General features: G+C 45.4%; 1 protein-coding gene across 2 annotated transcripts in view; it reads left to right on the plus strand.

Annotated features, from left to right (window-relative positions):
• The first annotated feature begins 11,649 nt into the window (after positions 1 to 11,649).
• Positions 11,650 to 16,426, plus strand: part of LOC114597297 (putative lysosomal acid lipase/cholesteryl ester hydrolase) — a 28,393-nt gene continuing 23,616 nt past the window's right edge. Inside the window, exons 1-2 of one of the 2 annotated variants that reach the window (XM_077930472.1) lie at positions 11,650 to 11,778; positions 12,646 to 12,763. In XM_077930472.1, coding sequence (XP_077786598.1) covers positions 11,650 to 11,778; positions 12,646 to 12,763 — 247 coding nt within the window. Of the gene's footprint in view, positions 11,779 to 12,645; positions 12,770 to 16,426 lie in introns of both variants that reach the window. The other variant, XM_077930473.1, reaches the window with a different exon arrangement.

A 16,426-nucleotide genomic window follows, 5' to 3' on the forward strand; every position in this document is an offset into this window, starting at 1 on the left:
AGCAGAACTAGGAAACAGCTCTCACCTTTGTCCCTAGCCCACTGGAGATCATCAACCAGTGCAACCAAGGCAGTTTCAGTCCCATGATGAGGCCTGAATCCCGATTGGAAGGGATCCAAATGGTCCGCACCCTCCAGGCATGCTTGGAGTTGTTCGGCAACGACCCGCTCAATCACCTTGCCCAAGAATGGTAGATTTGAGACTGGGCGATAGTTGGCCATACTGGCCGGGTCTAAAGATGTTTTTTTAAGAAGCGGTTTAACGACCACCTCTTTCAGCGGATCTGGGAATGTTCCCTCACAGAGGGAAGCATTCACCACCCTGCAGAGCCCACCGCCCAGCCCTTCCCGGCTTGCTTTTATCAGCCAGGATGGGCAAGGATCAAGGAGACAGGTGGTCAGTTTCACTTTCCCAAGCAGCCTATCCACATCCTTGGAGGTAACATACTGGAATTGATCCCATGTAACAGGACTAGACAGAACTCTAGCACTCTCCCACCCTGGCCCTTCTCCCATGGTGGAGTCTACCTCCTTCTGAATCTGAGCGACTTTACCTGCAAAAAACTTTGCAAAAGCATTGCAGGAGATCTTGGGGTCCCTACCAGGCCCCGGTGGTGCAGGTGGTTCCGATAGATTGCAAACCACCTGAAAACGTCTCCTGCTGCTGTTTTCTGCAGATGCAATAGAGGCGGTGAAGAAGGCCCTCTTTGCCGTCACCATTGCCACTTGGTAGGCTCGATGTTGAGCTCTAGCCAGTGTCCGGTCTGATTCAGAATGAGTTTTCCGCCACCAGCGCTCTAGCCGTCTCAATGATTGTTTCATCATCCTCAGCTCCAGGGAAAACCACGGGGCTGTCTGGGCTCCATGCAATCGGAGAAGGCGCTTCGGAGCCAGACAGTCAATAGCCCTGGTTAACTCCGCATTCCAGCGGGCCATGAGGGAATCAGCTGAAAGGCCATCAACTTGGGATAAAACATCCCCTACCACTGTCTGGAAGCCAATTGGATCCATTAAGTAGCAGGGGCGGACCATCCAAATCGGTCCCACCTCCCTGCAGGGGGGGGGGGGTCACGGAGAAGGCCAGTTGCACCAGGAAGTGATCTGACCATAGCTGACTTCTTTTGTTTCACTTTTAGTTAGTGTCAGATCACCAACATCCGTAGAGGTAAACACCAAGTCTAAGGCATGTCCGCGGCTATGAGTTGGACCAAACTTATTCAGGGACATCCCTATGGAGGCCATGCTTTCCATGAAGTCCTGAGCAGCCCCTTCTAAGGTTGTGTCAGCATGGATATTAAAATCCCCCTGGACAACCAAACTAGGTGTCTCCAGGAGCATATCTGCCATGACCTGAAGCAGCTAGGGCATGGAATCCTTGGTGCAGTGGGGAGGTCGGTACACCAAGAGGAATCCTGTACTGCCCCTATTGCCCAGCTTCCAGAACATGCACTCAGAAAACTGGGTCTTCCCAATAGGACGCCTGGTGCAGACTAATGACTTCCTAAAATCACTGCGACCCCCCCTCCCCGCCCACCTGACCTGGGTTGGTGTGCGTAAGAGAAACCTGGTGGGCAAGCAGCGGCAAGGACAGGCCCATCTGCCTCATCCAACCAGGTCTCTGTCACACATGCCAGGTCAAATCCTCCATCCACAATCAGGTCGTGGATGGCAGTGGTTTTATTCATCATTGAACTGGCATTGCACAGCAACACTTTCAGGTCATGTGGGTTTCCCTTGCTGATTCCAGTATCCTTCAGGTCAGGACAAGACCTGGAGGCAGAGATAGTCCTCAAACAACGACTAAACCTGCCTCCTCAGTAATGACATGATCTGGTCTTAGCATAACTCCTCCTCCTGCCCGTGATCACTGAGATCGGGTATCCCAATACATCCCCCCCTGTGGAACCTGCCCCAGCCATTCTTTTGGCTGAGGCCCACTCCCAGGCAGTCCTGACCCTTCCCCTTAAAAAGCAAAATACAAACTATATAGTAATTTAACAGAATAAAAAATAAAAACAAAGCAAGAAACAATTATGTTAAATTAAACTACTCCCCACCCTGAGTAAATACTTATCCCACCCTAAGCAGAAATAAAATAATAAAATAATATAATATTATAAAAAACCACCATTTAAGGTGCAGCAAATTAAAAGCACTTAAAACATTTAAAACCATTTTTGTCACTTGCTGCAGGGACAAGGCACCTTCCTCACCCCCTGTTAAACTGACCATCTCCGCAGTGGCCGTTGGAGGGAGAGGAGGGAGAGAAAGCAAAGGAGCCTACCCACCTGCTTTCCTTCCTCCCCCTGTCCCCCCCCCAGCCTTCACTTTCACACCTCTTTGTTCCTGTGAGAAGCCACAGCCGCACTCTCTCTCTCTCTCTCTCTCTCTCTCTCTCTCTCTCCGGCACAGCTCTTTTCTATGCTTCTCCTCCTCTTCTTCACCACCTCAGTGCTTCGCTCACCCCCCCCAACTTGGGCACACAGAGCCCATGGCAGAAGAGCACTGTGGGCTCTTCTGCTACGGGCAGCTCTGCACAAGTTTGGGGCAAGTGTTGATCGAGGAAGCGAGCCAGAAGGAAGCTCTCTGGCTCGCACCTCTGTTTAAATAGCCCCCTCCCCCAGCCAGCGGATTGGCTGGCTGGAACTTTGACGTGGCCGGGTCCTCCGGTGCTGCTTGTTGCCATGGCGCTCACCATGTTGCCTCACCGGAAGTCCCCAGGCATAAATCTGGGGACATTCCGGTGACAGATTTTGCCCGGGGACAGATTGGTGAATCTGGGGACTGTCCCCAGGAACTGGGGACATCTGGTAACCCTGTTTTAGGATAAATGTTAAATCGGTAAAGGCTAAGGCAAAGAAATGTAAAGAGAAAGATGGAGATTTTATTATATGTGGTGGACTTGTGATAAAGTAAAAGCATTTGGCCCCTTCATGGATCACTGCCTTGCCGTGGCGAAGGGGCTTGAAGAACTCAGAGAAGCTATGAACTACACCGAGCAGGGCACACAAGATGAACAGGTCATAGTGGAGAGTTTCGACCAAACGTGATCCACCTGGAGGAGGAACCGGCAAGCCACTCCAGTATCCTTGCCAAGAAAACTCCATGGACAAAGACAACAGGCATATAAAAGTTATGACGCTGGAAGATGAGCCCCTCAGGTCGGAAGGCGTCCAACATGCTACTGGGGAAGAGCGGAGGGCAAGTACAAGTAGATCCAGAGCTGATGAAGCGGCTGGGCCAAAGCCGAAAGGACGCTCAGTTGCGGATATGCCTGGAAGCGAAAGGAAAGTCCAATGCTGTAAAGAAAAATATTGCATAGGAACCTGGAATGTAAGAACCATGAACCTGGGTAAGTTGGAGGTGGTCAAAAATGAGATGGCAAGAATAAATATTGACATCCTGGGCATCAGTGAACTAAAATGGATGGGAATGGGCAAATTCAGTTCGGATGACCATCAGATCTACTACTGTGGGCAAGAAACCCGTAAAAGAAATGGAGTGGCCCTCATAGTCAACAAAAGAGTGGCGAAAGCTGTACTGGGATACAATCTCAAAAATGATAGAATGATCTCAATACGAATCCAAGGCAGACCTTTTAACATCACAGTAATCCAAGTTTATGCACCAACTACTGGCGCTGAAGAAACTGAAATTGACCAATTCTATGAAGACTTACAACACCTTATAGAAGTGACACCAAAGAAGGATGTTCTTCTCATTATAGGGGATTGGAATGCTAAAGTAGGGAATCAAGAAATAAAAGGAACAACTGGCAAGTTTGGCCTTGGAGATCAAAACGAAGCAGGGCAAAGGCTAATAGAGTTCTGTCAAGAGAACAAGCTGGTCATCACAAACATGCTTTTCCAACAACACAAGAGACGACTCTACACATGGACATCACCAGATGGGCAGCATCGAAATCAGATTGATTATATTCTCTGCAGCCAAAGATGGAGAAGCTCTATACAGTCAGCAAAAACAAGACCTGGAGCTGACTGTGGCTCAGATCATCAGCTTCTTATAGCAAAATTCAAGCTTAAACTGAAGAAAGTAGGAAAAACCACTGGGCCGGTAAGATACAATCTAAGTCAAATCCCTTATGAAATCACAGTGGAAGTGAGGAACAGGTTTAAGGATTTAGATTTGGTGGACAGAGTGCCTGAAGAACTATGGATGGAGGCTCGTAACATTGTACAGGAGGCAGCAACGAAAACCATCCCAATGAAAAGGAAATGCAAGAAAGCAAAGTGGCTGTCCAACGAGGCCTTACAAATAGCGGAGGAGAGAAGGCAAGCAAAATGCGAGGGAGATAGTGAAAGATACAGGAAATTGAATGCAGATTTCCAAAGAATAGCAAGGAGAGACAAGAAGGCCTTCTTAAACGAGCAATGCAAACAAATAGAGGAAAACAACAGAATGGGAAGAACCAGAGATCTGTTCAAGAAAATTGGAGATATGAAAGGAACATTTCGTACAAAGATTACCATAATAAAGGACAAAAGTGGTAAGGACCTAACAGAAGCAGAAGACATCAAGAAGAGGTGGCAAGAATACACAGAGGAATTATACCAGAAAGATATGGATGTCTCGTACACCCCAGGTAGTGTGGTTGCTGACCTTGAGCCAGACATCCTGGAGAGTGAAGTCAAATGGGCCTTAGAAAGCACTGCAAATAACAAGGCCAGTGGAAGTGATGGTATTCCAGCTGAACTATTTAAAACTTTAAAAGATGATGCTGTTAAGGTGCTACACTCAATATGCCAGCAAATTTGGAAAACTCAGCAGTGGCCAGAAGATTGGAGAAGATCAGTCTACATCCCAGTCCCAAAGAAGGGCAGTGCCAAAGAATGCTCCAACTACCGCACAATTGCACTCATTTCACACGCTAGCAAGGTTATGCTTAAAATTCTACAAGGAAGGCTCAAGCAGTATGTGGATCGAGAACTCCCAGAGGTGCAAGCTGGATTTAGAAGAGGCAGAGGAACCAGAGACCAAATTGCAAACATGCGCTGGATTATGGAGAAAGCTAGAGAGTTCCAGAAAGACATCTACTTCTGCTTCATTGACTATGCAAAAGCCTTTGACTGTGTCGACCACAGCAAACTATGGCAAGTTCTTAAAGAAATGGGAGTGCCTGATCACCTCATCTGTCTCCTGAGAAATCTCTATGTGGGACAAGAAGCTACAGTTAGAACTGGATATGGAACAACTGATTGGTTCAAAATTGGGAAAGGAGTACGACAAGGCTGTATTTTGTCTCCCTGCTTATTTAATTTATATGCAGAATACATCATGCGAAAGGCTGGGCTGGATGAATCCCAAGCTGGAATTAAGATTGCCGGAAGAAATATCAACAACCTCAGATATGCAGATGACACAACCTTGATGGCAGAAAGTGAGGAGGAATTAAAGAACCTTTTAATGAGGGTGAAAGAGGAGAGCACAAAATATGGTCTGAAGCTCAACATCAAAAAAACGAAGATCATGGCCACTGGTCCCATCACCTCCTGGCAAATAGAAGGGGAAGAAATGGAGGCAGTGAGAGATTTTACTTTCTTGGGCTCCATGATCACTGCAGATGGTGACAGCAGCCACGAAATTAAAAGACGCCTGCTTCTTGGGAGAAGGGCAATGACAGGCCTAGACAGCATCTTGAGAAGTAGAGACATCACCTTGCCAACAAAGGTTCGTATAGTTAAAGCCATGGTTTTCCCAGTAGTGATGTATGGAAGTGAGAGCTGGACCATCAAGAAGGCTGATCGCCGAAGAATTGATGCTTTTGAATTATGGTGCTGGAGAAGACTCTTGAGAGTCCCATGGACTGCAAGAAGATGAAACGCATCCATTCTTAAGGAAATCAGCCCTGAGTGCTCACTGGAAGGACAGATCGTGAAGCTGAGGCTCCAGTACTTTGGCCACCTCATGAGAAGAGAAGACTCCCTGGAGAAGACACTGATGCTGGGAAAGATGGAGGGCACAAGGAGAAGGGGGCGACAGAGGACGAGATGGTTGGATAGTGTTTTCGAGGTTACCAGCATGAGTTTGACCGAACTGCGGGAGGTAGTGGAGGACAGAGGTGCCTGGCGTGCTCTGGTCCATGTGGTCACGAAGAGTCGGACACGACTAAACGACTAAACAACAACAACAACAAAAGCATTTGGGGAACTGATCTACAATGAGTTAAAAAAGATGTTTAGATATACCTTCCCCAAAAAACCAGAAGCATTTTTGCTGGGTTTGATGGGAGAGGAAATTGCAAAGGTAGATAAAAGATTATTTATATACGCCACAACAGCAGTGAACCTTATTAGCCCAAAAGCGGAAATTGCAGGAATTACTAACGATTGAGGAGTGACAGATGAATATGATGGACTATGTGAAATTAGCCAAGCTGACCAGTAGAATCCAGAACCAAGATGACCAAAAAATTCAAAGAGACTGGAATAAATTTATTTGGTATATGAATAATTACTATAAAAATGTGAAGACACTAGCAGGATTGAAAAACCCTGCAATGAATTTTTAAAAAATTTTTTAGACCAAAGAGACAGAGTTGATTATAAGGATACAAAGGTCAGAAGTCAAAAAAGACTCTCCTCCTGCAAGAGAGGGGAGTGTTTGTGGGCGGGAGCCAGTCTCCACCTCAAGCGGGGGCGTTAGCCCCCTGCCTCCCACTCACCTGGCTGGTGCCAACGCCCACTGACAGGCACCCAACCAGGTGCCTTCAAGGGGGCGTGTACGGCAGCGTAAATTGCTGCGGCACCAGTCTTCCGGCCTCACTCTTCATCGTCCCGTCACGAGTTACCCACCCTCCACTCTCTTGGAGCTCAGGGTCTCAGTTTTCTTTTGGCCTTGCTATGGACCAGATCGTTAGTGGCTGAGTGTTGGATGGGAAAGATAAGTTGGAGACCTGCCCAGGGCTATGGCTCGATACCAGACCTTTTGTTAGACTTTGACAAACAAAATAGCGTGTGACGCAATGAAAAGTGGAAGCAGAGATGCTGTATTACTGGATTACAACAAGAAGAATGAAGAAACAAATGGGAGCTTAACATCTCACACAGAAATTTACAGGACATAAACTTCTCTTGCGGAAATAAAATTTATTAAATATGCAATTACGAATGAAAGTTATGAAATCAGTGGCTGTTAAAGGATTGAGACCAGAACTGTTGTAATTGGACTAATCAAGATTATGGAAGCAGATAGAAAGAAGAACTTTTTACTCTGAAGTCCAGCACACGGGACGTCACCCAAATTTTTTTAATTCTGTATTTGAATAATTGACTTTTTAAATTGTATTGTAATTTGGAATTGTGATAATGTGGCTCTTATTGGATTATTGTAATTAAAAATTAATAAAAAATATTATACACACATATTAAAAATGGACACAATTTTATTGATTACAACTATAGGTGGACTTTGGCTCAGCCATTTTGTGTAGAGTTGTGCCTCAGAAGTTGAACAGAATCCATTCCGGAAGTCTGTTTGACTTCTGAAACATTTGACTTGACTTCCAAAGCACTGCTTCTGATTGGCTGCAGAATTGGAAGCCACAGAAACCCCGCCAGGCATTCAACTTTCGAAATAACGTTCGAAAACTGGAACACTCACTTCCGGTTTTCAATCATTCAGGAGCTGAAAAGTTTGACTCCCAAGGTGTTTGGGAGCTGAGGTACGACTGTACATCTATTTTAACCTCCTGTCAGAGGAATGACGGAGGGCTGAAATTTTGAACAGGGCTGTGGTAAAGGTCCCCAGCCGCTCGCCCCTCCCTCACCTGCCTTTGCTCTCCGGCTGGGCCAGGTTTCTGGAGCAGGGCTGGCAGACACTTTATTTTTCAGAATCAGAACATAACAGAACTGGTAATGCCACCACCACTCCCTTTGTCTCAGGGAACCCAGAGTCACAGACCCAGGGAGAAGGCCGTGCCCCGTTATTGCTGGTTACCCCACTCTACAAGTTGTTTCCACATACTTGCAGACAGAAATTCTCAGGTAGAGCGCAACCAAGAAGTTAGGCATCTCCTCCGGATAGGCACACAGAACAAGAAAAGTTTCTTTCTTAAAATTTATTTTAAAAACATAAGGATAACATGCTTAAAAAGCAGGCACTTCTTTTGTGGATTACAAGCTAAGAAAAAACAACATGGTAGAATATAACTGACTAATACTCACTTCTAACACCTAGATAGAGATAAGGTAATTCAAAGTCCTTCAGATGATCCATGTTCAAAGACAAACAGGAATCTCCATCACAAAGAGGAGGACGACGACTGTAGCCAGGTGGGCTGCTAACAGCCCAGAGATGTTGCAAGTTGCAGAGTGCGCTTTTCCAGCCATTCTCAAGATCTTTTATCCCCAATTTGCATGTGGAACCAGAACCCCCAGGTCCAATCACAATCCTTGGTTACATTAAAATTCTCCAATGACCAGCTTGTGAGCTACCGTATTTTTCGCTCGATAACACGCACCTGACCATAACACGCACGTAGTTTTTAGAGGAGGAAAACAAGAAAAAAAATATTCTAAACGAAACAGTAGATGTATGATTTTTGTGGTTCATGCTGTGGCCACAGACATGTGATCTGATGGTGAGTTTGGGGTGACCCAGCGCAAAAATCCTGAGGATCCATGTGGATCCGTGCTTTGTAACCACGTTTTAAGTGGGGAGGGAAGGAAAAGCACTCAATGGACAAGGAGCACGCGTGGGGTGTGTGGAGAAGGAGCTTTTCTGTGAGCTGAGCGGGGAGGGAAAGAACACTGTTGCTTTAAAGGTATACTTAAGGTATTTGCCCTGTGGCTGGGGTTTTTTCCATTTAACAGTTTGCAGCCTTTTAATTTTGCTCCTTGTTTTGAGGCAGAATAGATTTGAGCAAGTGAAGAGGACTTGGATTGCAGGGGATTCGCCATTAGCTGTGTAAAAGCGCTCCTCCTTGCAGCCTGAGTGATAAGCAGCCACCAGCAGCAATAGAATGGAGCACAAAAAAGCGGTAGGGGCACTAGGACCCAGACAATGCTCAAATCTATCCTGCCTGAAAACAGCTGAGAAGCGGGGGATAGCCTTTTTTTTTACTTCCTGGTTTTCACTGCGCTCGTGGCTCAGAGCTCCAGGTTGGTTTTTTTTTTGTTGTTTTTTGCTGCTGGTTGCTTAAATTTTATCCTTCCTGATCCAAGCCCTCCTGTCCCTCTGCAGCCTCATTGCTCTGTTTAGAGAGCGGGCGGACCTTTGCTAGCTGAGGCTGCAGCAGCTGTTGCTGGCTACTTTAAAAGCACTTGCTGGCTTTGAACCGCCTGCCTTCTCCCGGCTCGCTATGGCTCCCGTCTGTCCCTCCTCCCCTGTAAGCGGCTGCTGCCTGCTTTGCTGCCATGCCTCTCCTTCCCTCCCTCCTCCTCGGCTCCTCCCCCTCCTCCTGGCTGCAAAGCAAGCAAAGCTAGAGCCGTGCAAAGCCCTGCAAGCGGCTCCCGCTTTGCTTGGCTGATGGCAGCCACGGCTCCGATCCAGTGCATTCACTCCTTAACACGCACAGGCATTTTCCCTTACTTTCTAGGAGCAAAAAAGTGCGTGTTATGGAGCGAAAATTACGGTAATAATTTTAACTTGTGACAGCTGGGCTAATTAAGGCTCCAGAACCTAGATCAAAGGTGTTTCAGGAGCTTATGCAGATGCACATTCTCAGGCAATTAAAGGACAGATAACAACACTGGGTGAATGTGCATAACTTTAACCCCAGGTGTCAAACCTTCAAATTAACCAGAGAATTCCTCTCCCGTAATAAACAATTTACACCCTTGGAGCCTGCTGGTCTGCGGGTGAAAGCAACATGACCTAGTTCCCATAATTCTTGTGGCTTGCTGATTTCCCACAAGGCCTTGTTCTCTGCTTGACCAAAGAACAGCTTCTTGAAATGTACTAACTTTACTACAAGGGCCCTGCCAAGGATTATGGCCTCCCTAAGATCTACTGAGGTAGTCATCACCAGGCTGCCATTGGAAGCTCTATGGCCCATCTCCCCGCAGTTGCCTTCTGGACAGCGACTTCCACCTGGACCCCTCTTATGGTTTGCCCCCAAGTTCACCTGGTTTTAGGTCAGGGCAATGCACTAATTCACCTTTCTTACTATTTGGCGATCACTCGTAGCCGAGTAAGATTGTCTTCTATGAAAACGGTTTTAACAATGAGTCAGTAAATGACTGTGGAGGCCAATTCTGGATCCACATGTCCTTCCACAGTGGGGACATTGGTTTCCGGATGGGAGTTGATCATGGTGTGGATTTGCCAAGTGTGCCTTCCTCTTAGCCCATTTCTCCCTGGCATCCTGAGTTCAAGTGTCTTCAAAGCCCATGACACCTTTGGTAAAGGCTGTTCTCCACTTGGAGCGCTCGCAGGCAAGTCTTTCCCAATTGTTGGTATTTATACTACCTTTTTAAAAATTTGCCTTGAGACAGTCTTTAACCTCTTTTGTTGACCACCAGCATTACGTTTTCCATTTTTAAGTTTGGAATAGAGTAGTTGCTTTGGAAGACGATAATCAAGCATCTGCACAACATGACCAGTCCAACAAAGTTGATGTTGAAGAATCATTGCTTCAACACTGGTGATCTTTGCTTCTTCCAGTACACTGGTATTAATTTTCCTGTCTTCCCAAGTGATGTGTAATTTTTTTTGAGACAGTCTTTAAACCTCTTTTGTTGCCCACCAGCATTACATTTTCTAATTCACCCATAACCTCGATGACTAGGATTCCACCCAGTGGAATATGGACACTATTTGAGAACCATAGCAAAGTCAACTGCAGTGGGGACAGGAAGCAAAGCAAGGTTAAGACAAGTTTAAAAACAGAAGCATGAGGGAGGGAGGGTTTGCTCTTTGGTCAATGGTACTGCCAGTGTCAGACGCAGCTGGCTTTTAACCCTGGTCAGTGAAGAAAAGTGAGAACTTTGCCGCTCTGGTCTGCCATCCCAGCTCCTCCCACTTGGCTGCCCTCACATGTTTGTGTTTGTCATGTAGAAAGTCCATTGTGGATGTTAACCAAACAGGAATATTCAAAGTGTATTTTTTCATCATGCCAGTATGTTTGGGCAGTATGAACACCATATGACTGCAGTGAGAAGAACAATAATGTGTCTGAAACCACCCAAAGAAATGAGATTTGAACAGGGCTCCCCCCCCCCAGCAGGAACTCACAGGAACTGAGCTCCAGCACCCCTCAGGTGGGTGTCACTGCCATTATTAAAGAACAAATGGAGATGTTCATGGGAAGCTCCAGCACCTATTTTTCTAGAAAAATAGCACTGGATTTGAACCATCTACCTGCTGATTGATGGTTTTTACTCTTAATTAGAACACTAAACTAGCGTTTGACACTTTGACAAACCTTTTGTTAAACTGAGATTGCCTACTTGCCTGGAAGAACACCAATTGGAACTCAGTGAAAATTACATCAGAGCAATATCCTGGAAGTTAAGCAAGACCAAACCAATCATATCAATTAGATATGACTTGTTATTCCAAGTAGGTGTTGTTTGCTCTTGACAAATAGTGTCAACCTATTTAAAGTCATGTTGTTTGTCATTTCATTCCGCGGAACCTAAATACATTTTCTTGGTGACTGAGAAGCAGTCTTGTATATCTGGGCTGAAAGATGGATTTGCTTCCACGCCAATCAATGATATGGCTCATCATAATGGGGGCAGGCTTGGTCCAAGTGCTTATTAGTTCAGGAATATTGTGGAAAAGAAGAAGCGTAGACCCAGAAGCGACTATGAATATTGTAAGCCATTTTCCTTTTCCTTTATCATCTTCTTACCTCAAGGCATCTTTGACAATTAGTGTTGCTTAATGGTGCTGTACGCCACATCCGTGAAGTTCATTTTCCATGGACTGCTGGGGTTTTAGGGGACAAGAAAATATTTATTATAATATTTTGAAATAGTACCCTGCCCTCCCAATGCATCATTGCTCAGGGCAGCTTGGAATTTTATTTTATTTTTAAATCTCAATAAAATTCCCAACATTTGCTTCATGGAACACCAGTGCTCTGTGAACATCAATTAGGTGCTCTGCAGTAGCAACTCTAGCATCCTGCATAGTGCATTATGATTGTTCAGCAGCAAGAACAAAAATCATTCAGTGGACCACCAAGTCCCTCAGCAATTTTCAAGTGGTCCAAGGGAGGGGGAGAGGGGAGGAGTTTGGGCACAACAGCCATAAAAATGTAGAACAGCAGCAATTGGCTGGGAAGGTATCCTGGGAAGACATTCTGCAACAAAAGGCTCCCTTCGTTTCTAATTTCAGCAGAGGGAGGCAGGTAATCAGTTCCTGGATTTCTTTGGAACTGACAAATAAGTGATGGCGTGAGATGGTTTTACTACCTTATCTTATCATCACCCATCTGCACACTATAGTTATCAATTCTATCATGTGGAAAATACAGTGTTTAGCAGTGTTTTTTTCCAGGGGGTACTCAAGGATACACAGTACCGGCACCTCTGTTTATTTGTTTCTTTAAAAGTATGGGACTTACTATAACAACTTCATACTGAGTACCAGCACCTATTTTTCTAGAAAAAAGCAGTGGTCTATAGACATCTTACAGTTGCTTGTTAACCTGTCCAACCACACCATCTCTACCCTGCAGAGCGAAATTATTTCTTTCAGAGGATACCCCAGTGAGGAATATGAAGTGGTGACAGACGATGGTTATATTCTGAGTATTAACAGAATCCCTCATGGCAAAAGAAATCAGTCAAACAAGGGTGAGTGTGTGCTTTGAGGTATATATTGTGTGTACGCATATATACAAATGTTCGATATTTTGGGGATTTATTATTATTATTATTATTATTATTATTAAATGATGAATTCTTGCTTTGCTAAAATCTGATTTAGTGCAAAAGAACATAGGCAGTTTGTTTGGTAATGTGCACTATTATTATGATTGTTGAGTGTGTCCTTCTTCTATTTTTTCTATAATGTTGCAAAAGATAGGCCATATAGGTAGTTGAGGTCAAGTGCTTCTTACTCCTTTCCTGAACTATTAAAGAAGTAAGGAAATATGGTGACAAGGAGATGAGGAAGCTGGAATAAATAGTTCATAGTCCATGTTGCCAGCAGCCATTTTCTGTGCTGACGTAGCTGTGCTCTCCATACCTTCTTGACCCAAGTCATAGGGAACTGCATGCAATCTTTTTTTGTGGGGGAAAATCTCTTTAGTTGCAAAAGAGTGTTTTTGCAGTTATTTAAGATATATGTTCTTCTGCCATTTATAGGGGTCACAGCCTGAATAAAAAAAAAAAAAAAAGGAGAAAAAAGCCAGGGCTGTGAAGAGTTGGTGACACTGCCAGTTCCATTGGCCAATGGCTTTGTGTGTTGTATGCAGCTTTTTCTTGAGTGAGAAGTGAAATGCAGGGGGGGGGGGGGACCAAGTCATGCTGGAAATGCCAAAAAATGGAGGGCATCTCCTTCCACATGTGGTAGGCATGTAAGCAAGCCAAATATACTGGGAAATTATTTATGGGGAACTGAAAAAAATATTAAAGATGACACCCCCCCCCAAACCAGAGGCCTTCCTCTTAGGAGTAACAAACTCTGATATCCCCAAGAAGGCAGTTAATCTCTTCTTGTATGCGACAACAGCAGATTGAGTAATCTATGCACAAAGGTGAAAAGACCCTCTGCAGGGAGGTGGGACCGATTTGTATGGTCTGCCCCTGCAACCTAATGGATCCAAATGGTTTCCAGAGACTGGTAGGAGATATTTTATCCCATGTTGATGGCCTTTCAGCTGATTCCCTGGTGGCCCGCTGGAATGCAGAGTTAAGTAGGGCTATCAACTGCCTGGCTCCAAAGTGCCCTCTCCAACTGCATGGAGCCTGGACAGCCCCATGGTTTTTCCCAGAGCTGAGGGCAATGAAACAATCATTGAGATGGCTAGAGCACCAGTGGCAGAGAATTAATTCTGAATCAGACCGGACACCGGTTAGAGTTCAACGTTGAGCCTACCAAGTGGCAATAGTGATGTTGAAGAGGACCTTTTTCACTGCCTCTATTGCATCTGCAGAAAACAGCAGCAGGTGACTCTTTCAGGTGGTTCGTAATTTAACGGAACCACCTGTGCCATCGGGGCCTGATAAGGCCCCCAAGATCTCCTGCAATGATTTTGCAAAAAAAAAATAATTGCAGTTAAAGTTGCTCAGATTCGGAATGAGGTAGACTCCATCGTGGGAGCAGGGCTGGGGTGGGAAAGTGCTAGAGTCCTGTCTAGTCAAGTTGCATGGGATCAATTCCAATCTGTTACCTCCAAGGATGTGGACAGGCTGCTTGGACGAGTGAAATCAACTATCTGTCTCCTTGATCTTTGCCCATCTTGGCTAATAAAAGCGAGCCAGGAAGGGCTGGGTGATGGGCACTGCAGGATGGTGAATACTTCCCAGCCCCGCTGAAAGAGGCGGTCATTAAACTGCTTCTTAAAAAAACACCTTTGGACCCACCCGATATGGTCAACTATCGCCAAGTCTCAAATCTTCTATTCTTGGGAAAGGTGACTGAGTGGATGGTTGCAGAACAACTCCAGGCACGCCTGGAGGATGCGGACCATTTTGATCCGTTCCAATCGGGATTCAGGCCTCATCATGGGACTGAAACCACCTTGGTTACATTGGTTGATGATCTGTGGCAGGCTAGGGACAAAGGTGAAAGTTGTTTCCTAGTTCTTCTGGATCTCTCAGTATTCCAATCTTTTGATACCATCGATCATGACAGCCTTCTGGATCGTCTAGAGGAGCTGAGAGCTAGGGGCACTGTTATACAGTGGTTCCACTCCTTTCTCCTGGGCCGTGTCCAGAAAGTGGTGTTGGGGGATGATTGTTCAGACCCCTGGGCTCTCACTTGTGGGGTGCCTCAGGGTTCCGTCCTCTCCCCCATGTTTTTTAATATCTATATGAAGCCCCTGGAAGAGATCATCAGGTGGTTTGGGCTGGGTGTTCATCAGTATGCAGATGATACCCAGCTCTACCTCTCTTTTAAATCAGAACCAGTGAAAGTGGTGAAGGTCCTGTGTGAGTGCCTGGAGGCGGTTGGAGGATGGATGGCAGCTAACAGATTGAGGTTGAATTCTGACAAGACAGAAGTACTGTCTTGGGGGGACAGGGTGTGGGCGAGTGGGGGGGGACTCCCTGGTCCTGAATGGGGCTACAGTGCCCCTGAAGGACCAGGTGTGCAGCCTGGGAGTCATTTTGGACTCACAGCTGTCCATGGAGGCACAGGTCACTTCTGTGTTCATGGCAGCCATCTACCAGCTCCATCTGGTACGCCAGCTGAGACCCTACCTGCCTGCAGACTGTTTCACCAGAGTGGTGCATGCTCTAGTTATCTCCCACTTGGACTACTGCGTGGGGCTACATTTGAAGGTGACCAGAAACTGCAACTAATCCAGAATGTGGCAGCTAGACTGGTAACTGGGAGTGGCCGCTGAGACCATATAACACTGGTCCTGAAAGAACTACATTGGCTTCCAGTACATTTCTGAGCACAATTTAAAGCCCTAAACAGCCTTGATCCAGTATACCTGAAGGAATGTCTCCACCCCCATCGTTCAGCTTTGACACTGAGGTCCAGCTCCAAGGGCCTTCTGGCAGTTTCCTCACTGTGAGAAGTGAGGTTACAGGGAACCAGGCTGAGGGCCATCTCGGTATTGGCGCCCGCCCTGTGGAATGCCCTCCCATCAGATGTCAAGGAAATAAACAACAATCCGACTTTTATTTTATTTTTTAAATAACATTTTTATTCAAAATTATAACATATTATCCAAAAACATATCATCCTTATTTCCCCATTTTTCCTGACCCCCTGACTTCCCTCAGTTCCAGTCTTTGATTTATCTAAATATGCTATTTTCTGCATGTTACACAGTTGTATAGATCCTCAAACTATTTAGCTGATTATTAGCTGTGAATGTTTATTCAAAGTCAGCCAAGGAGTCCAGTTTGCTTTGTTGCATTTTCAAATACTTTGTAAAGGATTCCCCTTCATTCCCATTTAAAGTCCCATTCATTCCCATTCCCATTTAAAGTCACAGTTATCCTTGTCCAGTAGCTTGTATGTCAGTTTTGCCAGTTCTGCATAGTCCATCTATTTTTCTTGCCATGATTCTTTAGTTGGGGTTTCTTCAGTCTTCCATCCTTGTGCTATTAAAACTCCCGCGGCCGTTGTCGTATACACGAAGATGTTTTTCAGCTTTTTTGGCAGATCTTTTCCTACAATCCCTAACAAAAATGCTTCAGGTTTTTTAACAAATGTTAAATGGAACATTTTCTTCAATTCGTTGTATATCATTTCTCAATTTTTTAAAATTACCTTACAATCCCACCACATATGATAAAATGTCCCCTCCTTTTCCTAACAATCCGACTTTTAGAAGA

Source organism: Podarcis muralis, chromosome 6 (assembly GCF_964188315.1).
Source record: "Podarcis muralis chromosome 6, rPodMur119.hap1.1, whole genome shotgun sequence".
Lineage (NCBI taxonomy): Eukaryota > Metazoa > Chordata > Lepidosauria > Squamata > Lacertidae > Podarcis > Podarcis muralis.